This window comes from Phyllobates terribilis, unplaced genomic scaffold, assembly GCF_046119375.1.
Source record: "Phyllobates terribilis strain yellow unplaced genomic scaffold, ASM4611937v1 Scaffold_6871__1_contigs__length_41442, whole genome shotgun sequence".
In the NCBI taxonomy this organism is placed as follows: domain Eukaryota; kingdom Metazoa; phylum Chordata; class Amphibia; order Anura; family Dendrobatidae; genus Phyllobates; species Phyllobates terribilis.
In genome coordinates this window covers 17,511-41,443 of record NW_027369613.1, presented here as the reverse complement: position 1 = coordinate 41,443, position 23,933 = coordinate 17,511, and the positions used below count along the sequence as shown (strand labels likewise).

General features: G+C 39.8%; 2 protein-coding genes across 2 annotated transcripts; one reads left to right on the top strand and one right to left on the bottom strand.

The window, feature by feature from the left end:
* Nucleotides 1-12,495: 12,495 nt before the first annotated feature.
* On the top strand, nt 12,496-15,491 carry LOC141251325 (uncharacterized). The gene is made up of 6 exons (XM_073670293.1): nt 12,496-12,932; nt 13,004-13,435; nt 14,757-14,841; nt 14,920-14,924; nt 15,176-15,194; nt 15,474-15,491. The coding sequence occupies exons 1-6, from the start codon at nt 12,496-12,498 to the stop codon at nt 15,489-15,491; spliced, it is 996 nt and encodes a 331-aa protein (XP_073526394.1).
* A 488-nt stretch (nt 15,492-15,979) lies between these two features.
* On the bottom strand, nt 15,980-18,470 carry LOC141251324 (uncharacterized). The gene is made up of 5 exons (XM_073670292.1): nt 18,375-18,470; nt 17,848-17,999; nt 17,531-17,775; nt 16,206-17,276; nt 15,980-16,110 (listed from the first exon to the last, which is right to left on the bottom strand). The coding sequence occupies exons 1-5, from the start codon at nt 18,468-18,470 to the stop codon at nt 15,980-15,982; spliced, it is 1,695 nt and encodes a 564-aa protein (XP_073526393.1).
* Between the last annotated feature and the right edge of the window lie 5,463 nt (nt 18,471-23,933).

Below are 23,933 nucleotides of genomic sequence, written 5' to 3'. Positions count from 1 at the left end.
TTAATTGAGAAATTGGAAATTTAAACAAAAAATCAAGTTGAGTTTGAAGGGAATAAATAAAATAAAATTTATAATTATTATTATTATATCATATATATTATATTATATACTATAATAAAATATGAAGTTAATCACCTCCATATTAATAATCATAACACTCGTAATTAGTTCGGTCGTTACACAGTTGAAACGCCATTTTGATTGTTTTTCAAAACCGGGCACTTAATACCCCATATTAATAATTGTAAAACTCGTAATTACACCTACTGCTACATAGTTGAAACATCGTTTCAATTGATTTTAAACCAACTTTTAATGATTTTTTAATAAATAATAGTTAGATTTTATAGGTTACATATTACTCAATTGAGACATTTAAATAAAAAATCAAGTTGAGTGTGAAAATAATAAATGCTTCAAAAACACTCAACTTTATAAGTATTATGATTCCCCTTTCTCTCATCACAATCATTAAACTTTTATTTTCATTCATTCTCTTTGGCTCTGTTCGGTAACACTTAGATGATTTTTTTTTCCATCTAGATGGAAAGTGGTAGATGAAAAAAAATAGATGGAATGGTAGATGAAATAAGGGTAGATGGAATTTAAGGTAGATGGATTTTTTTCCATCTAGGCATTAGGAGATGGAAAATTTAATAGAAATTAGATGGAAGTAGATGAAATTTGTAAAAGGTAGATGAAATTTTCTGTAGATGGAATTTTGCTCAAAAAAGGGCGTTCGGTATGACCTAGATAGAAAAGTTGAAATTTCAGCTACTTTAATCTACTTCCATCTACTTTCACCTGATTTTAAGCATTACCGAACGGAACCTTTATCCCTATCTCCCTCCTCTGATTTAATACACTTTTTACTTTTCTTTCTTCTTTAATCATTAAATTTTTTATTTTTTTTAATTAATGTACAAATATCTATTAAAACTAAGAAAATGAGACGGAGGGAGTATGAATTTCACTAATAAAATAGCGTGTTGCCTGATTGCGTTGCATGCGCGAGTGCCCATACCGCCAGCAGGTCAACTCCAACCAATTCAATGTACTGATTCTGATTTTAATTTTTAAAATACCTAAAAAAACAGAACAAAATATAAAATAAAATAAAACAACCACATAAAATATTTAATTATATATTTTTCCATTTTATCTTTGACCCATGAATCGCCAAAAAATTGTTTAGCTGTCCAATGGATGATAGAGTTAGATAGTACTGGCCATTAAGTGGTGTGTAAGGTAGCCATATATGCACAATATAAGCTGAATAAATGATCATAATGGAGAATGAAGAGTCAACTAAAATTTGGAACTTTATGTTACAAAATAATTAACCACTATCGATTACAAAAATGTCAAAAGTAATAATACAATGAAAGTTGGTTTATTCTTAGTGACTTCCTACTCTTAGTAGCATTTGATGATACAATTAAGATTCACACATAAGTATTACTCATTGGCTGCATGCAAGATAAAGTGCCACATAATGATAGCTCACAACAAAAAGAAAGAAAAATAAAATTGCATCAACCATAAAGCTAACTAAAACAAAAATCGGTTTATAATTCATAAAGTCCCTATATTAGGTATATATACCATCAATTTAGGGTTTATTATTGTCCTCAATAATCTAAACTTTACAATTTCATATGAAGGGTTATTCATGTTGGGTACTTACTTAGTGACAAGATGGTTTATGTGCCATTGGGACACATAGTATATCTGTAAGGGGGACTTGAACCCAGGTAATGTAAGTCAAAGACCTTCTGCTACACATCTCGCGATTTTACCTTCTTTTTTTTTATGACAAATATCACATTTAATGTATTGACCACGATAATTCCCATATATAGACACACAAAAACCATTTCTCTGGATGGGCCATTTCACAATGTTTAAATAAATCCAGCTTCTCAGGCATTTCTTTCTCAGAGGTCACTTCTGTCATAGTATATCGATAGTACCTCCCAGTCTTATGTGGTATATGATAGAGGACCATCCACAAGTCCAACCACACAAGGGGCGGTCACAAGAACAAGAGCAAGGAAGCTAGAAGAAGACCTTGCAAGCATGATCAAGGAAGCTACTTTGTGCACCTCAATGAACCATGAGATGGACACCATTGCTCCCAAGCTTCTAGTATGTCTCAGAGGAGAATTTACTCAACAACTTTGATGACAAGCCCCAAGCTCAACTAGGACCCTCTGAGGTTGCAAGGTCATCCAAAAGTCACTTCCCCGGCAATCCAATGACTTGAAAACTACCCGGCTATGTTTTATGTTTTTCCCCTTAGAGCCTTGACCTCACCTTTTCTCAAGGACTTCTCTAAGGGCATTTTAGACTTCTCTTATGTATGTTTGGAGTGCTCTAGGTCCCCGGTTGCATTGGGGTATAAAAGCTCTCTAAATGCTATGTTTTAGGATTTTTTGGCAAATTGAGAACTTTTGTGTGTTTGTAACCACAAGTAGGATTGTAAACCCTCAAGATTCCAACCTTGAAACAATGTCCGTCCTAGGTGTTTTGTGAAGAGTAATTCCATGAGTTTCTTTCCACTAATCACACTAGACATCCTCTTGGTGCTTTAGGAGTCTTCATCTCCTCTTGTGTCAAGTTGTAGGCAAAGGATTTTCTTTACCTTTCATGTTGTGTCAAGGTTAAGTCCAAGGTGCTCATGTTTGTGTAAGGGAGGTTCGGAGCACCCACCTATCCTTTTATCCTCTTATTCTCTTGTTTTCCTAAGGTAGTCCCCATTGGTGGCTAACTTAGTTTGTTGTTGTTTCACCATTATTGAGCTTGTGTTGTCTAGGTCGAGCTAAAGGGGAAGTCATCCCTACATCAAGTGGTATCAGAGCTCAGGCTGACTTCACAAGCTTTCACCTATCTTAACTCCAAAACCCTTGCAACTACTTCGGTTGCAAGAACCAAAAACAGTCCCATAACCAACTTTGCGTTCGTTGTTCTTGTTGTTGCTCTTGCTAATTTGGTGAAATCTTTTGCAGGGTAGAAGCCAAAGACTTGTTCTTTGAAAGTGTCCTTGAGGATCACTAAGATTGAAGAAGGAGTGTCAAGATCACACCTAGCTAAAACCTCTACCCGGGTGAAAATCACCAAATCTGTATTGCAGAAAGCCACAAAGAGCTTGAGCCACCCCCGGACCAAACACAACCCCCTTGAGTCCCATCAAGTCACATCCATAGTCAAGGTTGTTGAATTCAAATTTCGTCCAGAGATCAGGAGAAATACCCAAGGAAACGCGCGTGAGAAAGCAACTAAAACAGCTTGTCATTTACCTTATTACCCGGTGGACAATAGCTGGGCTTGCAACCAACTTTGATGCGACCCCCTGCCATTTCGCCTCGTGCCAGAACCGAAGTGACTCATGCCTTTTCACCAATAAGTTACCTACTTTCTTTTTGCATATTTGGTTTCCCAAAGTTGTAACAAAAGTGGAAAGAAAAATATTTGGAAAAACTGGTGCTTGACATAAAAAGGTAGCACCTAAAGTAGTTTTGTGACTTTTGTTGTAACGTTTCTTTTGAAACATCTTGTACGTGTACAAGTGACTCTAAGGACATCAAAGACAAGGAGGAGAGAGGATTTCCATGAGCCTCTTGCACCCAGCCTAAACCCTAACCCTTTTTGGCTTAGCCGGCAACCAAGTTGCTAAGGATTCAACCCTCTCATTACCTCACCCATCTTGAACACTCTGGACTCAAACTGAAGCTTCTCAAGTCCACATTCAAGATTCAAGCCTGAGGTAACTCCGTAACTTGTTCTTTCAAGCTTAAACACTTTCTTACTTTCTACTTCTTGTAAGCCGAGAGAGTGATAGTGAACTTTGAGACCACTTCTTACCTAGCTCTTGAGTTTTGTAGTGTGATCACTTTTGTGTACTGATTCCTCGTGTGTTGCTCTTCACAAGATGCCAAAATTATAGGCAGCACATGACTGAGTTGTGAGAAGAGAGCCACCAAAGATCACTACCCGGGTTGTTATTATTCTAACACTTAACCAATTCAGTGTTATTTGTTTTGTGATCATGTCAGAGTCTAACCAAGGATCATTTCATGGATCTCAACCAGACAATCCCCCACCCATTACCTCAGACCAAAGCCAAACCAACCAGCCTGAAATGGTGAACCTCCTAAGGTCCCTCACTGACCATGTAGCTTCCCATGCTAGTAGGATAGCTAACTTGGAAATAAGGGTGCCCATCACTAGAACACCACCTATCCAGCTTAACACTCAGTTTGACATATGAGAGCCTTCCAACCGTCCACCAAATGCACCTTTACCCACTCAAGAAGAAGCCTACAATGGAAGGAAACATCCTAGTCAAGAAACCCTTAGGAGAGGCCCTAGACCCCAAGACACACACTTCCCTACCCTACCAAACATCCATGTTAGAAGGGAAGTTTCTGAACACAACTCTCCTTATGTGAATAGGTATGATGATGAGTTTGATGATGAGCTGAAGGATGATAGATTCATGGAACAAGGAGGGTGGAATAGAGGAGGTGGGAATAGAAGACCAAGGAACAAAGGAATTAGACTAAGGGAACCAAGGGAACCAGAGGATGGCCTTGGCAAAGTGAAGGTCAAACTGCCCACATTTGAAGGCAAGTGTGACCCAGACCTCTACATGGATTGGGAGAAGAAGATGAAACAAGTGTGGACTTGCCATAACTTCCCTAAACTAAAGAAGGTTCAATTAGCTGCTCTAGAGTTCCAAGGGTTTGCCATGATGTGGTGGGACAACCTAGTTAGAGAAAGAAGAGCTCACTATGAACCACCAATTCACACTTGGCGAGAGATGAAGGACTTGATGAGAGAAAGGTTCATACCTGCACACTACTCCAGAGACCTTAGACAAAGGCTTGAAAACCTTAGACAAGGACCAATGAGTGCAGAGGAGGCTTTCAATGCCATGCACGTGGCCATGATCAAAGCAAATGTGAGAGAAGATGATGAAGCAACCTGTGCTAGATACCTAAGAGTGCTTAACTCTTACATCTCTATGGAAGTTGACATGTATCCCTACACCACTAGCACCGAGCTCCTCCACAATGCCATCAAGGTTGAAAGAAAGCTTAAGGCTAGAGCTATCCAAGTCACAAGGGCCAGTAGCTTCAACAATACTTGGAAGGGAAAGGTTGGGACTTCCACATCTAATCAAGCCAAGGATGTTAGTTCTCATAGAGAGCCTTACAAGGGTGCACCAAACCAGCCTAGTAGGCCCCAAGGCACAACATTTGGCAACAAGGGAAGTACTTCTAACCCTCCTAATGCTACTACCTCTGTAAACAATAAGACTAGTAACATTGAGTGCTTTAAGTGCAAGGGAAAGGTTCATTACATGAGAGATTGTCCTAAAAAAAGAACTATGATAGTTAACTCCTTAGGGCAATATGATTCAGAAAGTGACCAAGATGAAAAATTGACCTTAATCACATAGATGAGCATGACAATGAGATAGTTGATGAAGCTGAACTGGAATATGAGCAAGGAGAGAGTTTGATATGTAAAAAGGCTTTAAGTGCACAATCTGAGTTAGTAGAAGATAACCAGAGAGAGAACTTGTTCCACACTAGGTGTTTAGTCAAGGGTAAGGTGTGTGAGTTGATCATAGATGGAGGTTTTGGTTGTTGTAACATTGCTAGTACTGAATTAGTCACTAAGCTACAACTAAACTCAGTTTCACACCCTAGGCCTTACAAGTTATATTAGATGAATGATGGTGTAGAGCTTAAGGTACATAAACAATGTAAGGTTACCCTCAAGATAGGACATTATGTAGACACCATTCTATGTGACATACTACCTATGCAAGCTTGTCATATACTCTTAGGAAGACCTTGGCAACATGATAACAAAGTGCACCATGATGGTCATAGTAACAAGTATATATTTTTGTTCCATGGTAAGCCTATTACTCTCAAGCCTATGATCCCTTTACAAATTGTCGAGGCTGCAGAGCAAAAGAGGCACAAAAAGAAGGTTAAGACTAGTGACAAGGGGAAGATTGCATTGCTATCCTCAAAGGAAGAAATCCATGATTGATGCCTACCCAGGGACACCAGGCTCATGTGCATGACCAAGAGTCACACCTTGGCCTCAGAAGGAAGCTTTGAAGGACTCCCTTCTTCCATACAACAAGTGCTAGAATCCTTCAAAGAAGTGTTCCCAGTTTAGCTACCTCAAGGGCTCCCACCATTCAGGGGCATAGAACATCAAATTGACTTCATCCATGGGGCCACACTACCTAATAGACCAGCCTACAAGATGAACCCTAAGGAAATTCAAGAGATAGAGGATCAAGTGCAGGAACTCTTGAAGAAAGGTTATGTTAGGCAAAGCATGTCACCTTGTGCAGTTCTAGTTTTACTAGTACCTAAGAAGGAGGGTACATGGAGAATGTGTGTGGATTGTAGGGTCATCAACAACATCACCATCAAGTATAGTCATCCCATACCTAGGCTTGATGACATGTTAGACGAGCTCCATGGAGCCACTTGCTTCTCCAAGATTGACCTTAAGAGTGGCTACCACCAAATCAGAATGAGAGAAGGAGATGAATGGAAGACTGTCTTCAAGGCTAAGTTTGGACTCTATGAATGGCTTGTCATACCATTTGGCCTCACCAATGCACCATCTACCTTCATGAGACTCATGAACCATGTCCTCAGAGACTCCATTAACAAGTTTGTGGTGGTATACTTTGATGATATCCTCATCTACTCTAAGTCCTTGCAAGACCATGAAGTACACCTCAGGAAAGTTTTATCCAAACTCAAAACTGAATCCCTTTTTGCTAATCTTAAGAAGTGTGACTTTTACTCTGATCATGTAACTTTTCTTGGCTTTGTAGTAAGTTCAAGAGGTCTAGAAGTGGACAAAGACAAGATCAAGGCTATCCAAGAATGGCCAACACCAATCAGTGTCACACAAGTGAGGAGCTTCCAAGGACTAGCCAGTTTCTATAGAAGAATTGTGAGGGACTTTAGCACCATAGCCTCACCACTCACTGAGCTCACAAAGAAGAACACACCTTTCACTTGGGGTCCAAGACAAGAGCAAGCCTTACACGAGCTCAAGGTCAAGCTAACTGAGGCACCACTCTTGGTATTGCCAGACTTCTCCAAGCCATTTGAAGTGGAGTGTGATGCTTCTGGCCTTGTCATTGGAGGTGTACTAATGCAAGAGGGCAAACCCATAGCTTTCTTCAGTGAGAAACTCAAAGGTGCTACTCTCAACTACTCTACCTATGATAAGGAGCTCTATGCTTTGTTTAGAGTCCTTAAAACTTGGCAACACTATATATGGCCCTCTGAGTTTGTCTTGCATACTGACCATGAGTCACTTAAGCACTTTAGAAGCCAAGACAAGATAGATAGAAGACATGGTAGGTGGATAGAATTCATTGAGACTTTCCTTATATTATCAAGTATAAGAAAGGGAAAGACAACATTGTTGCAGATGCCTTGTCTAGGAGACATGTCTTGCTCACTACACTTGACTCTAGGGTGCTAGGCTTTGCCTACATCAAAGAGTTGTATGAGGAATACATGGACTTTGGGACCATTTACACACGCTGTAGAGACAAGGGTCCAATGGACAAGTTTACTTGTTTGAGGGATTCTTGTTCAAAGTGGACAAGGTGTGCATTCCTAGGTGTTCCTTAAGGATCTTACTTGTTGAGGAAGCTCACAAGGGAGGGCTTATGGGATATTTTGGAAGAGACAAGACTTATGGTATGCTTCACACTCACTTCTACTGGCCACATATGCTTAGGGATGTAGAGACCATGCTTAGGAAATGTATTAAGTGCCTTAAGGCCAGATCTAGGGTGAAGCCCCAAGGATTATACACCCCACTGCCTATACCTAGTGCACCATGGGTTGACATTAGTATGGACTTCATTGTAGGATTGCCTAGGACTAGGAAGGGTAGAGATTACATCTTTGTAGTGGTGGATAGGTTTAGCAAGATGGCACATTTCATAGCTTGTCACAAAAATGAGGATGCCACTAATGTAGCTAACCTATTCTTTAGTGAGGTAGTTAGACTTCATGGAATACCTAATACTATTGTGAGTGATAGAGACCCTAAGTTCTTGACCCACTTTTGGAGGACATTGTGGACTAAACTAGGCACTAAGCTATTGTTTTCCACATCTATCCACCCATAGACTGATGGCCAAAATGAGGTGACTAATAGGACCCCATGAACCTTGCTTAGGGAAATGATTAAGAAGAATATTAAGTCTTCGGAAGATGTACTACCTCATGTTGAGTTTGCTTATAATAGAGTTGTACACCCTTCCACCAGTATGAGTCCATTCGTGTGTGTTTATGGAACTAACCCACTAACCCCCTTTGATCTTAGTCCTTTGCCTTGCAAAGAGAAGTGTGATTTTAGTGCAGAGAACCAGGTAAAACATATTCAGGAGCTACATGAGAGGACTAGGATGAGGCTTGAAAAGCTTGCACAAGACGTGGCAAGGAGCAAGAACAAGAATAGGAGGAAAGTGCTACTCAAAGAAGGAGATCTAGTGTGGGTGCACCTAAGGAAGGAGAGGTTTCCTAACCTAAGAACTTCCAAACTCTCTCCAAGAGGTCATGGACCTTTCAAGGTGCTGAGGGTGGTTGGTGACAATGCCTATGTCATTGATCTGCCTGAGGAATATGGAGTCAACCCCACATTCAACATTGGAGACCTTACTATCTACAAGAAGGGGCATGATGACACCATAGAGGAAAATGAACCAGTGGAGCCATTGCACATCAATGATGGAGATGGCCTGAGGTCAGGGCCTTTTCAATAAGGAGGGGATGATGGAGGACCATCCACAAGTCCAACCACACAAGGGGCGGTCACAAGAGCAAGATCAAAGAAACTAGAAGAAGACCTTGCAAGCATGATCAAGGAAGATACTTTGTGCACCTCAATGAACCATGAGATGGACACCATTGCTCCCAAGCTTCTAGTATGTCTCAGAGGAGAATTTACTCAACAACTTTGATGACAAGCCCCAAGCTCAACTGGAACCCTGTGAGGCTGCAGGGTCATCCAAAAGTCACTTCCCCGGCAATCCAATGACTTGAAAACTACCCGGCTATGTTTTATGTTTTTCCCCATAGAGCCTTGACCTCACCTTTTCTCAAGGACTTCTCTAAGGGCATTTTAGACTTATCTTATGTATGTTTAGATTTCTCTAGTTCCCCGGTTGCATTGGGGTATAAAATATCTCTAAAAGCTATGTCTTAGGATCTTTTGACAAATTGAGAACTTTTGTGTGTTTGTAACCACAAGTAGGATTGTAAACCCTCAAGCTTACAAGCTTGAAACAATGTCCGTCCTAGGTGTTTTGTGAAGAGTAATTCCATGAGTTTCTTTCCACTAATCACACTATACATCCTCTTGGTGCTTTAGGAGTCTTCATCTCCTCTTGTGTCAAGTTGTAGGCAAAGGATTTTCTTTACCTTTCATGTTGTGTCAAGGTTAAGTCCAAGGTGCCCATGTTTGTGTAAGGGAGGTTCGGAGCACCCACCTATCCTTTTATCCTCTTATTCTCTTGTTTTTTCTAAGATAGTCACGTTTGGAGGCTAGCTTAATTTGTTGCTGTTTCACCATTGTTGAGCTTGTGTTGTCTAGGTCGAGCTAAATGGGAAGTCATCCCTACACCAGTATACCAGATCGTCTTTTATACCATCTAGCTAACTTCAAAGTCACTAAGACTACAAACTATTTTCAGAAGTCATGGTTTCCATCATCCTTAATTTTATAACACCCTATTATGAACTCACTGACACACCTCGAGCAATACTTGTGATACTTTTTTGACCTAATGGTCATGGGTTGTTTGGGATGGGTCTAATGAGCAAAGGAATTGCGTAGGTCCTATCCATGGGGCTCTTTGTTTCTTAGGGGGGTGTTTGAGCCTCCTCGTTTCTAGCATACTTCCATTGAGAGGCATTTTCTTGTTCAATCCTACAAGTGTTATGTTCTTTACAACACTCTTGGAGGTCTCTCCTTGTGCTTCACGCTTATTGCTCAACAGATGTTCATGTGTATGCATTCTTATTCATCTCATACATACACCTCGTTTGTACATCCATGGATAGGTTCTCGAATTTCTTTTGAACAAACTCATCAATCATATTCTTGTTCACTCTGTGTTTAAGGCTCTTTACATTGTAATATGGGGACTATTCAAGGTTAAGAGTCGTCCAGAATGGGTGCATATAACCAAGAGATAAAAGCTTTGTATTCTTTACAAACACAACCGTGACATGTACACAAGGCAGGCTATCCCTTATATTGAATTAATTACATTGTAAACTTTATCATAGTAGGGGTATTTTACCTTTTTGTACTCAACTTAAAATCTTTTAAAACATTCGACATAGACCCTACATTTCAGCTCCTTGAATAGACCATGTGATACGGATTGGAGTCCTAAGACGATCGTAGGATGACACGATTGTTTAGTATTATATTATTAGATATAGTTGTTATTTTATTCAGCAATCTTGAATTGTTAGTTTAGGTTGGTCGTGGCTTATTAGCTGATTAGAAGATTAAGTTAGTAGATTAGCTAATTAGTTAGTACGTGAGTTTTAATTTTTATTAATAAATTTATTTTATTTTATTTTAATGTTTAGGAATTAGAAGTCATATATAAGACTTCCATTTATCATTAATATAGGTAGGTTAGCTTTTGTTCAAACAAAAAGAACGCTCCAAGAGAGTACGTTGATCTCAAATACAAAAACTCCCTGCGAGAGTATCGATTCACATCGAGGCACTAGTTATTTTGTCTGTCTCAATTCGTCATAGGATTGGTGAATTCGGCCAGCCAATGCGAACTCTTTGTGCTTCTAGTTCGTCAACGATTCTAGGTTGTGTAGAGTTATAGATGACGAACGTTGGTAAGTCGTGCGACAAGGGTCTAGCACTCCCGTTCAATTGGGGGTTCTTGTCGCATTCCTATCGGTTCAAGTCCCTATATTAGGTATATATACCATCAACCGGCGGTTCGAAAACCGGCTGTTCCGGGCCGGTTCGCCGGTTCCGGTTCCAAAAGTTCCATCTCTATCCAACACTTCCGTCTTAAGAAGATTCGGGTTGGTAAGTCGTGCGGCATGAGTCTACAACGCCAATTCAATTTGGGGGTTCTTGTCGCCGTTCCTATTGATAGGTCGTGCGACATGGGTCTACAGGCGCCCATTCAATTGGGGGTTCTTGTCGTCGTTTTTGTTTGTCTGAGTCCGACTTCATTTTTACTAATTTGAATTCTTGTTTTTTGTAAGACTCGTATCCTAGATCCGTATCCTTCGGAAATCTCTGTATCACCATGAGTACCGAGTACTCCATACGTCTTCTTACACGTAAACATGCAAATCTTTAACGAAAACCCTTTATAAGAGAATTTCGCAATTCACTGGAAATAAACTGCAATAACTAGGAATAGCATGTATAAACTATATTAAGACTATATTACTACTTTTTTGGGTACGAAAAGTCGATGAAATCAACACGAAGGGGCTTGACGGTGTCGTGGCTGAGGCCAGAAGATGATGGAACAGTTTTGAAGATCAGAGTAGGATAACGAAAGAAGAAGGTCGACTTTGGGCTTTCACAGTCTCATATTAGATCATGACAAAATTGGTTATTCCATGTCATAAACGAGAATAGAGTATGCCAAAAGGAAAAAAAAGTCCGTAGACATCAAATGAGAAAATCCTAGTTACATTAGGAAAGGAGGGGAGAGGGAAAAAAAAACATGACAGGGTGTTATTATATTATATTTAAAAAGTCAAAGCTTGAAAGAATGGTGGTTTGTTTGTTTCAAGTCCTTGTGTTGGAGAAAAAGGAGTTAGGAAGGATGTTGCTTTCTCTAACCTTTCTCCCAGATAGAGAATTGTATTAAACCTCTGTTTGCAGTCCCCCACCCCCACCTTGAAAATGGTATTTCCTCCACCATTTTTCTTGATTAGAAAGTTCATATGCTCCTCATGTGCGTTTGTCAGCTACTACTAGACAAGCACAACCCCTCTGTTAATTTCTCTCCCAAACCCTAATTTAATCCTCCCCTGTTTTCCTTAAAAAAGTAAACCCTTTCTGAGCTCTGATTGGTTGTCTTCCTCGTCTTTTTTATTGTGATTGAGAATTGATTGACCTCAGACCACAGGTGCCCACAAACTTAGAGCTCATCCAATAGCAATTTGAAAACACTTCATTGACGTCTCTGTCTCTTCATTGTTCTCTTTATAATAACTGAACCTCTAAGCTTTCCCTGTCAACGCTCCCTCTCAAATTTCACTCTAACTTATCCCATACTCTGTTTCTCCCTCCTTTTCCTTCGATCTGATTCGACGGGGTTCATTTGCTCTCAAGCCTTTCTTTTATAAAGGCGCGATTCCTAATTGCATGAAATATCTTGTGGGTAACTGAATTGACTCTGCACACAATCTGTTGGACGAAATGAGCAGGAGACCCAGAGTTCCTGCACCATCAACCTCTTACAACTGCGATTCAAGTAGCTGGCTATTTGGTGATGGAAACGCCTCAAATTGGAGCCACGAGGAGAACAAGATGTTCGAGAACGCTCTAGCATTGCACGACAAGGACACTCCTGACCGTTGGATCAAGGTTGCAAACATGATCCCTGGAAAGTCAGTTCGAGATGTGATCGAGCACTACAGGGAGTTGGAAGAAGATATAAGTGATATCGAAGCTGGGCTTATCCCTATTCCTGGGTATACAAGCAGTGCTTTTACTTTAGACTGGGCCGATGATTCTCACCTTGGATTTGATTCTCCTGGCGAAATCTACATTCCTGGAGGTAAGAGAAGCTCTTCCGCGAGAGCTATTGATCAGGAGAGGAAGAAAGGTGTTCCTTGGACTGAAGAAGAACACAGGTACAAAGCTTTTCACTCCATTCCATTATATAATGCTGATTTATCTAAGCTTAATTCTAAACAATTTGCAGGCAATTTCTGTTGGGGTTGAAGAAGTATGGAAAAGGAGATTGGAGGAACATTTCTCACTATTTTGTGACCTCAAGAACACCAACCCAAGTTGCCAGCCATGCTCAAAAGTTCTTTCTTAGGCAAATTTCAGGGCCTAAAGAGAAGAGAAGATCAAGCATACATGACATAACGACCATCCATTGTTCAGAAGAGAAAGATCCTTCAACAAGCAGCAGTACATCTCAGTCCTCACCGCAACAACAAGCTGACATCTTTGAATGGAAATACAGAAATGGAGGAGGAGGAGGAGGAGAAATGATTTTCAATCAATTTAGTGAAAACTCATTACAAGAACCTCCATGTCATATGTTCTCATACGGGCTTACACTGCAAGATCAAAACAGAGGTGGAGTTGGAGGGTCTCACTGCGAACCGTACAATACAATGTTTCAGTAAGAAGAAATGAGGTTTGGAGCCCCTCTATTAGTTAATTTCCAGGTATCATTTTCAGTGTGCATGGCTTAGCTTTATTTTTTAGGGTGAGTATTTGCATTTTGTATTCTTTCTGGAAGACATGATGATGATCCACTCCATGGTGGCCAATTTCTTGGTTGGCTTGTATAATGCCTATGTTTTAGAAGAGATTCTGGGTTATTCTCTGTCTTGTAATCTGATTTAATTCCCTATGGTTTTAAGAAATTATGCATAAAATGGGCAGTTGGGTTCTCTGTATCTTGCTTAATGTAAATATCAGAATCTTTACAATCTTCCATGGCGGAATCTTTACTATATGTTACACCTTTTTGTGTTACCTTGTACATTAATAAGTATGTCATTAGTTAGTGGCTATGGTTGAACATGAGTGGAGATTTACTATAAATCCTTGTTTAAAATCCTCGAAGCAAGAACAATGGTGGACTTCCATTGTTCTGTGAAAGTGGGTTTCATTTGACTAGAGAATATATTAATATTATGGATTTGTTTATACTGCTATCTTTTTGGAGCCTTTTGTGGAGTTATATGTAATAGGTTCTTAGTGGGAGTATTTTTTTTGTACAGTATAAGGTAATCTGAGATAGATGCTGAAGCCTTTGCTTGTGAGCAAGGCTACCTTTGCCCACTACTTTCTTTTCGATGCTTTTGACCGAATTCCAATGAATTAAAATTCATTATCTTCTGCAATTTGTAACACAATAAACTAATCACCTCTGCTGGCGAATAGTTTGGGTGGTTGTATATAAAAAAGGAAGGAGGAAGAAGACATGATTAGTGCTCTCCAATGGAGATTCATACTATTTTTGCAGTATATTAATGGAGTCTCTTGTGTTTCTTGCTATTCTTTTATGTTATTGTTTCTTGATATCTGTTCATGTTTTTTCCTCTGTCATATGATGTTCAGTGAAAAGAAGAACCACAACAGCTAGTATTGTCTTTTTACTACCCTCTAACTCGAACTCTAACTCTAAGTAATTGATTAAATAATCCAGCATCATGAAATTGAACTATGAATATTCCAGCTTGCCTTTATATTCCCTCTGAATAATTATATACTGGCTAGCTGTACTGTTACCCCATTCACCTCCAGAAGAAAGCAGAATGGAGATTCTTAATCTCTAATTGGTTATCTGGATTAGGGTTTTTAGTGGCTTATCTTCAGCTTTTTTTTAGTATCAAAAGGAAGAAAAAAAATATCTTGCACTATAATTGAGATAGGTTTGGAGCTCTCCATTCTCCATTGGTGAATGCTAATGTGCTTTCTTGTGGACCTTAAAGATCAATCCTTCTTGGAAACTGTAAATACATGTCTGTATATTCATGTTCATGGAGTGACCAAAAGAATGGGGAACATAAAGGAGGGGTAAAGGTGTAATTTTGACTCAAAGAAAACTTAATATTCAGAATGGATTGGTTAATCATTACTCCGTTTGTTTCAAAGTATTTGTGAGTTACACACAAATTAAGAAAAAATCACTTACAAAATTACCACTATTATTTTAGTTGAAAATCAAAAGTAATCATAATCACTAAAGTTTATACTACTAGGGGATAAAAATGTTCATATTTTGAGAAAAAATATCCAAAAGACAATTATTTTCTAACTGAATCTAAAAAGATGCCCTATCCGGATATAAATACATATTTTTAGATAAAATTTTATATAAATTAAGGTAGAATTTTCTTTTCCTAAATAGCTCTACTATCCTTGCAAAGGTATAAAACAATGTCTAGAGAAATAAATGAAATTTAACATAATAATTGTATAGGGAAAAATATGGTAAAAGTTAGTAAAATAACATGTATTTGTATAAAAGAAAATTGCTCTAAAATAACATATATTTGTATTCAAAGAGTAATTATTTTAAATGGAGGGATTATATAAAATGGTATTTATATATACTGGATTGTCTTAGTTTAGTGAAAAGTAATTGAGTGGGTTATAGTTAGTTTGGTAGAGCTTATAATGGTCTTTTTTTGTTGCTGCTAATGTAGAAACTTTCAAGTGTTTAGCAGAAGAGTAATTCAGAAAGACATCATTATTAAGAATTAAAATGGAAGCTTTGTCAAAAGGTAGGAGATGAAAATGACCCTTTGTTCAATTCATGTTTGACCCTTTATGTAGTTTGAGGGACTATGAGTGATCATAACATCAACTGAATCAAAATTGACCTTATCTCAATCACTGATGTCAAAGATAGAAATTCGTATGGAAAAAAAAATCATCATTAGCATTAATTTTGCACTTAAACAATGTCTTTATCAATTTAAAGACCAAATCTGAACCAAAAAATTACAAAAAACACAGATGAAAAAACAGGAGAAAATCATAAATAATTATTGGCTTATACCCTCCAAGAAAGCCTGCCAACTAATAGAGATTCCCTTCCCTTATTTTATTCAACTAACTTGAATTTCTACTACTCTGGATTCTCTGCTTGCTTGTTTGCCTTTAGTTTAATCATCTTCAAAGTTCTGATAACAAGGAATCTCAATCAAATTCAGCATTTGGGAAGATCAAGTGGTGGTGGAAGAACAGACTGATTTGGACCCTTTCCATTCTCCACTAAAAATGCCATCTTCAATCCCCATGTTGTGTGCACTTCTAAATGGCAATGCATAAACCATACCCCTGCAACCATATTCATGTGTTATAACTCATATACAAATATAACTGTCAAAATGTCAGTTTGATCAACTTGTTTATAGTTCAAAGAGTTTGATTACCTGGATTATCAGCTCTAAATCTGATGGCTGTCCACCCACCGGAAGGAACGGCTACTGTATTCCTCTCCACAGGATCAACCAGATTAAACCTCTTAGGATCCGATTTCGGGTTATAATTTCCTAAACCTCTACCTACCACAAAGAAGTTGAATCCGTGGAGATGGATTGGATGGCTTTCGGCTGTTATGATGCCAGTATCTTGTAGGACAAGCTGGACTATTGCGTTGTATGGGAGGCTATAGACTTTGGTGCCTGTGGTTGTTCTTAGGTTAGAGGGCCCTGCGCCGGTATAGTTGAACTTATGGGGCGGTTGTCCGGGGAAATCCTTGGTGAAAATGCCGTTTATGTTGAATATGTGCGCTTGCAAGAGCGCGGTCTTGGGCATAACGAACGTCATGTTGTTGATCGCGGCCACAATACGGCTCCCATTGGTTGCTTTGCATGTCGGGCAAGGGTTGATCCCGAGTCCGACTGTGAAGAGGAGGTCGTGGTCGATGTTTTTAGGGACCCGAGCAGGGTACTTGGCTGAGTTCAGGGCTCTGAGGGATCTGTAAAACTTGTTGACCAATGAGGTTGAGTTTTGGAGGGGCGGGCTCGTGAGGAATGTTGGGACGGGCCCGTTAGAGGTGACGGGTCCGGAGTAGCGAACGAGGGCTATGCCTGTAGCGTTATCGACTGCCACTGGGGCATCCATGAAGGGAGAGACTGATACCATGTACTTGGCTCCTGAAGGGGCTTTGGTGGCCTTGAGAATGGCATTGGTCGTTTGGCCTGGGGCGATGATGATCGTGTCGGTTTCAAAGGGCTTGACGTATGTGGCATCGACCTCGACAACCGTGAGCTTATGGCCCGCGATTTTGAAGAAGAGCTCCTCATTGAGTGCAGCATTGACGAGGCGGAGCATGTAGGTTTTGTTGTTTTTGACGTGCAAGTTGAACGCTCGTTGCCCGTTGCAGCCTTGTACAGGCTTTGGTTGACCGTTGATGGTGTGGCCGTCTGATACATTTGGCGCCAACCCCGACTTCATGGCTTGGTTGATCACCGCTTCTGTATCTGACTTCCACCATTCTCCTGTAAACAAACAAACATGTAAACGTTAAGACCGATCTAAGAGGCAGAGTCTGCATAACCAGAAACCCCTCTAAAATATGATTAAGGGGGCGTTTGATATCCATATCAGGATATCCAGTATTGGTAAGGGATATCAGTCATACATCCTTGATAGTATCAGAGATGATACCCATACTCATACTGATACATCCTTGAGTATAACTGATATTATATCGATACTCATATCCGATATCTCAAATATTGTGTGAGCTGACCTAAGACAACAACAACTTCCTTGTTGGGCTTTGGGAAGGGATAAGGAACTCCAAGCTTGGGCAAAACGACGATAGCACCATGGACCGTGGCCCTAAGCCAGAGGATGTGGGCGTGCCAGAACAGTGTTCCCCTCTGACCCGTTATGGTGAAGTTGTACACGTAACTTTGACCCGGCTGGATCGGGCATTGTGTGATGTATGCAGGCCCGTCGGCCCAGCCCGTTCTCAGCTGCCGGATCCCATGCCTATAAACATCCACATTAAGTACCACAGTCCATATAACAAGACGTGCATAAGTATGTGTTGTGTGTACTTACCAATGAATGGAGACATTGTATTTGACATGGTTTGTGACCTTAATAAGCACATTATCATCTTCCCTAGCATAAAGAGTAGGCCCGGGAAATTGCCCATTTACTGTCACAATGGGCTTGCTAGAGCAAAGCCTGGTGTAGTTCTTCATCACCACCTGTTCATTTATGATTTGTTAATATTCTATCTAGATACATATATTGTTTCATGAGATAATATGATGTGAAAAATGATTATTAGAATGAGAATGTGAGATTTCAGTTCTACATGCACGTATTATGTATGTGTATGGACTTTTCGATTATATACACATAAAATAATATTAATTCATACCAACAAAAATCAATGCATATACGTGAATACATTGATTTTACTCAAAAATATGCAACATTCTCACGTGAATACCTTCTTTGTAATTTCTTTAAACAACACATGCATGCATGAATGATTTAGTACTAGCATCAATCACATACACGTTTTGCTCTATGTTGTATATTGTTTCAACACAATTCAAGAGCTGCATTATACTTACATTGAACTTGTAATGGCGAACCCGACATTCGACCAAGACAGATGAAAACCACAAGAAGGCGAAAAAGACAAGAAAACGAGCCCCAGGAAACGCCATTTTACGTCTTTGAATCTATTCTCTCGTCTCAGTGACCTTCTTCTTGTAGTTGTGTGTTGAATGTTGTTTTGCTTTGGATTGTTTCTTTGGTGTTAGTGTGTGTATATATATGTATTGATCTTTAGTGCTTTAGGTGTTTGATCGACCCTTATGCAGCAACCATGTTGCTACGCTGTCGTTTTACTTAGGTGAAGGAATAGCTGGGCAAAAGATGGCTTAAGCAACAACTATTTTACTTAGGTCTCTTAGTTTTCTTTTATGTTACATAACATACATTTGGTGGACCTACCACAGCTTTTGCAAGCCAAGCTAATATCAAATCACTAATTGATCATTAATTTAATTTTGTCATTTTGGTCCTCTAATATTCCCTCTAAGATGCCTATGCATATGCTTGTTTAGTATTGGTTATCTGGTATACATATAGAACAATCATATACACTATTGAAATAATATTCCATCCCACTCAAAATATCAGTCCTTTTAGGAGTTTAAATTTAGTTGTCATTTAAGCTACCTTTCGTTTCATTTTTATCATTATCTGTTTAATTATGCTTTACTATTTTCTAAATTCTTTTTAATTATTCATCCTCTCTCTTCTAGAATGATGGGCTTAAAGATCAAACTTTATGACTTTCAATAAATTAAATGTGGTCATCAAATATTTTTTAATTTGTGTAATTCAGATATTGTTAGCAAACTGAACACTGGATGAGCCGGTCCTAGACACCCCTAAGCCTTAGAATTGGTTGGATCATGGTTTAGAGTCAAGTTCATGAACATTCTAACCGGCGCTTTAATTATATTTTCGATTAAGTGTTGATGTTTTTAAACTAACTTTTAAAGGTTTTAAAATAAGTACATAAAGTTAAGTTTTATAACTAACTTTAAGTATTAGAATAAATACTTAAAATATTAAGGTTCAAGCATCCAGACCAAAATTGCAGGCAAGGAAAAAATAGGCGCGGATCAAGTTGAAACAAAAACCATAATCGGTCGGACAATTGACCACATTAAAGTTCAGGTTTAGGTTCAATTAAAGGATGAACCTTGAATCGGGATTCATGAATTAAAATTACGGTTCATAAACCAAAATCAACACTAATTTTAGGCTAAACGATTATTATTTTGAATTGGATAGAGTATCACATAAGGGATTCTTGTTTTAAATACCCCAAATTTGTAGGATACTTTCCAGTACTACCCTAAACTTTTCACCCATGCCTTTTGAGGTTATTTTGTGAAATACTAAAAAGATGGATATGTTCATTGCAATTATCCTATAAGAAAGAGACAGGGAGTGCCAAATATGCAAAAGAATGGGTGGGAAATAGCTTTCAGATTGTTCTTCTTGTTTACAAGCCAAGACTGTTCTATTTGAAGCCAGCGGCGACCGGTGGGTATCTCTACTAAACTCGTATAGACCATGTCTCATTTCATATCTGTCAATTTCTCTCTGATTTCGAATTGATGGCCAAATCAAACTCCACTTTCAGGAATTGAGCACTTTAATATGGATGGCACCATTTAACAAACTGCACCTTAATTTACCTTTTTTTCATTCTTGGTGGGAGGAACCCATCAAATCTGAGCTCACAAACCTTAAAAACCTAAGAGTTTGTTTGTTATGGATGTCTAGATATCAAGGATGGGTTCCAAATATCACTCATTCATATATTTTTTGGTATCATCAGTGTATGATGTATGTGTATGAGTCCAAATTAACAGGCCCAACAGAGTTTGTTACGTGTATGAGTCAAATTGACAGGCCCGAGTGAGCAACCTCCAAAAAGCCTAAGATCAAATCGGTCCAATTGCACTAAATTTCCCAAAAGAGAAAGTATAAATGGCTCGAACTCCACTCCACACCCCACCCGATGAAGTCATATTCATATTCATATACATATACATATTTGATGTTTTATATCATAAACCAGACTCTGTCATTTCATCCAACACCACAAAGCTGACCTCACTCTGAAAGAGAAATGTAGAATCATTTTTCAGTAGAGAAGAATGAATCTTGCAGCTGCAAATTGATAACTTGGCAAGTGGATATTCATGGTACCAATTATACCATTTAAAAAGGGTCAAATATCGGACCGTTGGACCCAACGGCTATATGTATAGTTAAAATAGTCGTAATAATAAATGAACACTCCTTTACACCCGACGTAGAAACCGATTTCAATTCCACCATTTTCAGAGATGTCATCAAACAAAGAAGCTGTATTCTCATCAACCGAAGACGAAAACCCGGTAAGTTCACTACTAACAAACACCTTAAAAGCACATTTCATCACAAAATTCAAAATCTTCTTATCTGCAGAGCAACAAAAACGCCCAACTAACCGACTATTCAACCCACTTCCAAACCGAAAAAGAGTGGCAAGATCGTAATTCGATGCTAGAATGGGCGCGTAGCATAGGTCGAGAATTCAACATGGTCCTCACCATTAAAACCTCATGGAAGAAGAGAGTAATCTTAGCCTGTGAAAGATCCGGACAATCCAGACCGAAGAAGAAGAAACCGAATCCAGGTGAAGTTCAGAAAGAGCCTATTCGAAGAAGACGAACACCCACAAAAAAGAGCGGTTGTGAGTTCGAATTAGACGGAGTCATGAAGAAAAACGGAGCATGGGAATTGAGTGTAGTATGCGGAGTTCACAACCATCGTCTTCCAAAGAATCTGGAAGGACATGCATTTGCAGGAAGGATGACAATGGAGGAGAGAGATGATGTTAAGAAATGGTCTGAAGCTCAAATTGCCCCAAAGAAGATACTTTCTATGTTACAAGAGAAGTACCCAAACAATTTGACATCATTGAAGCACATATACAATTTTAGGAAGGATATTGGGAAGAAGAACTCATGTATTTCGCTACATTCGTGCGATGAATTTAGTGTGTCCGGAATGGAGGAAGAGACGCCGAGTTTAGGGTTTGTCCATTTAGGGTTTAACTGGGGGTTTCAGAATGTGGATGATTTCATGTTCGCTTTTATAACGAAGGTTACAGAAGTGGTATCAGACGGACATTGTGGATATAGGTCACTGGCTGAGTTGTTAGGTTGGGGACAGATAGAGTGGAAGAAAGTTCGGATTGAGTTGGCGGGGGAGATGTTGAGGAATAAAGAGTTGTACGGTGCGATACAACCTCAACCCATCCCGATTAACGAACTAATCCGAAACGTAAACTTTTTAGCGGAGAACTGTACACCTAAACACTGGCTCGAGATGCCGATTGTCGGGTTGGTTTTTGCCACGAGATACCAGGTGGCGCTTGTTTTATTGTCATGGAGTGGGGCCCACACGTGTTTGCCAATGATTGCAAATGAACCGAATTCGAGTCCTCCAACGAGTGTTCTTACGTTGGCGTTGGTAGGAAGCCGTAACCATTTCGTGCCGGTAAGTTGACTCGTTCATGTTTCATTTTTTGTGTGACACGTTTATGTAAATGAACATTAATGATTTTCTTCTTCTTCTTCATTTTAGGTATGGTTGAGGGAAGATGCACCTCTTCCTCCAACTCCGGTCGAATGGAGAGATTTTCATCATAGTAGTGTTAATGGTTGGGACGAACCATTTCATAGTAGGATCGAGGAGTTTCAGGCGTATCGTATCGATTATGGACGTCCCATTGCTTGAGTTATGTTAGGAGTAGTTAGTACTTGGTACATTAGGTAAGAACACTGGTCCTACTCCTATTCAGTGCATGTTTTGGGCTTAATTTTGTATCAGTAAATGTTCAAAATAGTAGTACTACAACAGTGACTGCACACTGGTTAAGAATGGTATGCAGATGAAAATTGGAGATGTGCGTTTTGGGCCAGAATATATTGTTGGGCCGTCACTGATTAGTACACCCATAAACATCCATTATGCAATGATGAAAATGTATTGAAATTATACATAGAAGAAACTGAACTAATATATCTGCATTACGTTTACAAGAAACATGTCAAAGTACCATCCTCTTACATATTTTTGACTAACATAACTGCTTTACGTTTATAAGAAATGTTTGGGCCACACATTTTTGGGCCTCGTCCGAGAAAGCTTGAGGGAAGTTCATGAGCCACGAACGCAGGAGTGAGGCCAGAGTTAGTTACTCCATGAAGTCCACGATCCGTAAAACACTCCAACAGCTCCATCCGAACGTTGGGCTGCTTTGGGGAGGATCGTTCAGTTCCGAGAATCTCGCCCCACGATCCAAACCGAATGAGGCTAATATATATGCGTTTTTTGTTCATTTCGGAACACAAGCTCACCATTAACAATCGCACTCTATATTCTCAATATTTTGTACTCTCATAAGCACATTATTCTTGTAACCGATCACCTTTATCAATTACAAATTCATTTCAAAGATTATTGTTCGATCGTCGGATCCCATTCACTAGGCAATTTAGTCCGATCTCAGGATCAAGTTTTTTGCCCCAAAATAATTTGGCTCCCACCGTGGGGGCTTCGGTCGATTCAAACCTTTGAAATTCACACCTCCTACCATCATCCGATGGCTCATTCTTCAACAAAAATGCTCTCAGACCAGTCCGACGATCTGCTCCCCGGAAACAACAACGACAACACCATGATCGAGAAAACCCCAGAACCTCGAGATACCCTTCATCCGGGGGCAACGTTGAACGAGTCCCACCAACTGGAGGAAATGAGTCGCACCATGGAAGCCCTCCAACAAGAGCTTGCCGACCAGCGTCAGTGCCACGACACCCTAAGTGAGACTCTGGCTGCCGAAAACGCCAAGTTAGCCAACGGAATGCTTTGTTGAAGACACAAATATAGTCTGTTGGCTCCAACGCCCAGAGGTCTTGGAGAACTGGAGAGCTGGGCGAAACTCAAGTCCGTCTGAACCTGGACGACGATATCATAACCCCACACGACGTAACACACCCCGAAATGCGTCAAGAAGTCCATAACCTCATTCGTCTTAACCCCACTGTCACCAATCCAAACGACATCCTCACTCCTGTGGACCCGGAAACGGGACGACAGGCCCACGTGCAACCTCCGCAGGACGAACAAGAAAGGAAATTCAACTTTCTGCTGACCCAAGCGCTTGAAAAGTACATGAAGGTGGTGGATGCACGCCTTGCCCGGATCCCGGGTGTCCCTCTCCCTATTGAGAGGGAGGACGTAAGGAGATACAGCGAAACCCCATTCACCGAAAACATTGCCCGAGTCAGGATCCCCAAAAAGTTTCATAAACCTAATATGACACGTTATGACGGAACGTCCGACCCCGACGAACATATTGTCATGTATAAGAAAATGCTTACGGCGACCTCCGTCTCCGAAAGAGACAAAGAGGCGGTCATGTGTAAGATCTTGGGACTCCTTTGTCAGGACCGACTTTGACATGGTTCACCCGACTACCCTACAGATCCATAGCGTCTTTCACCGACCTCGTCGATGCGTTTAAAACCCAGTTCGCTAGCAGCCGCCGA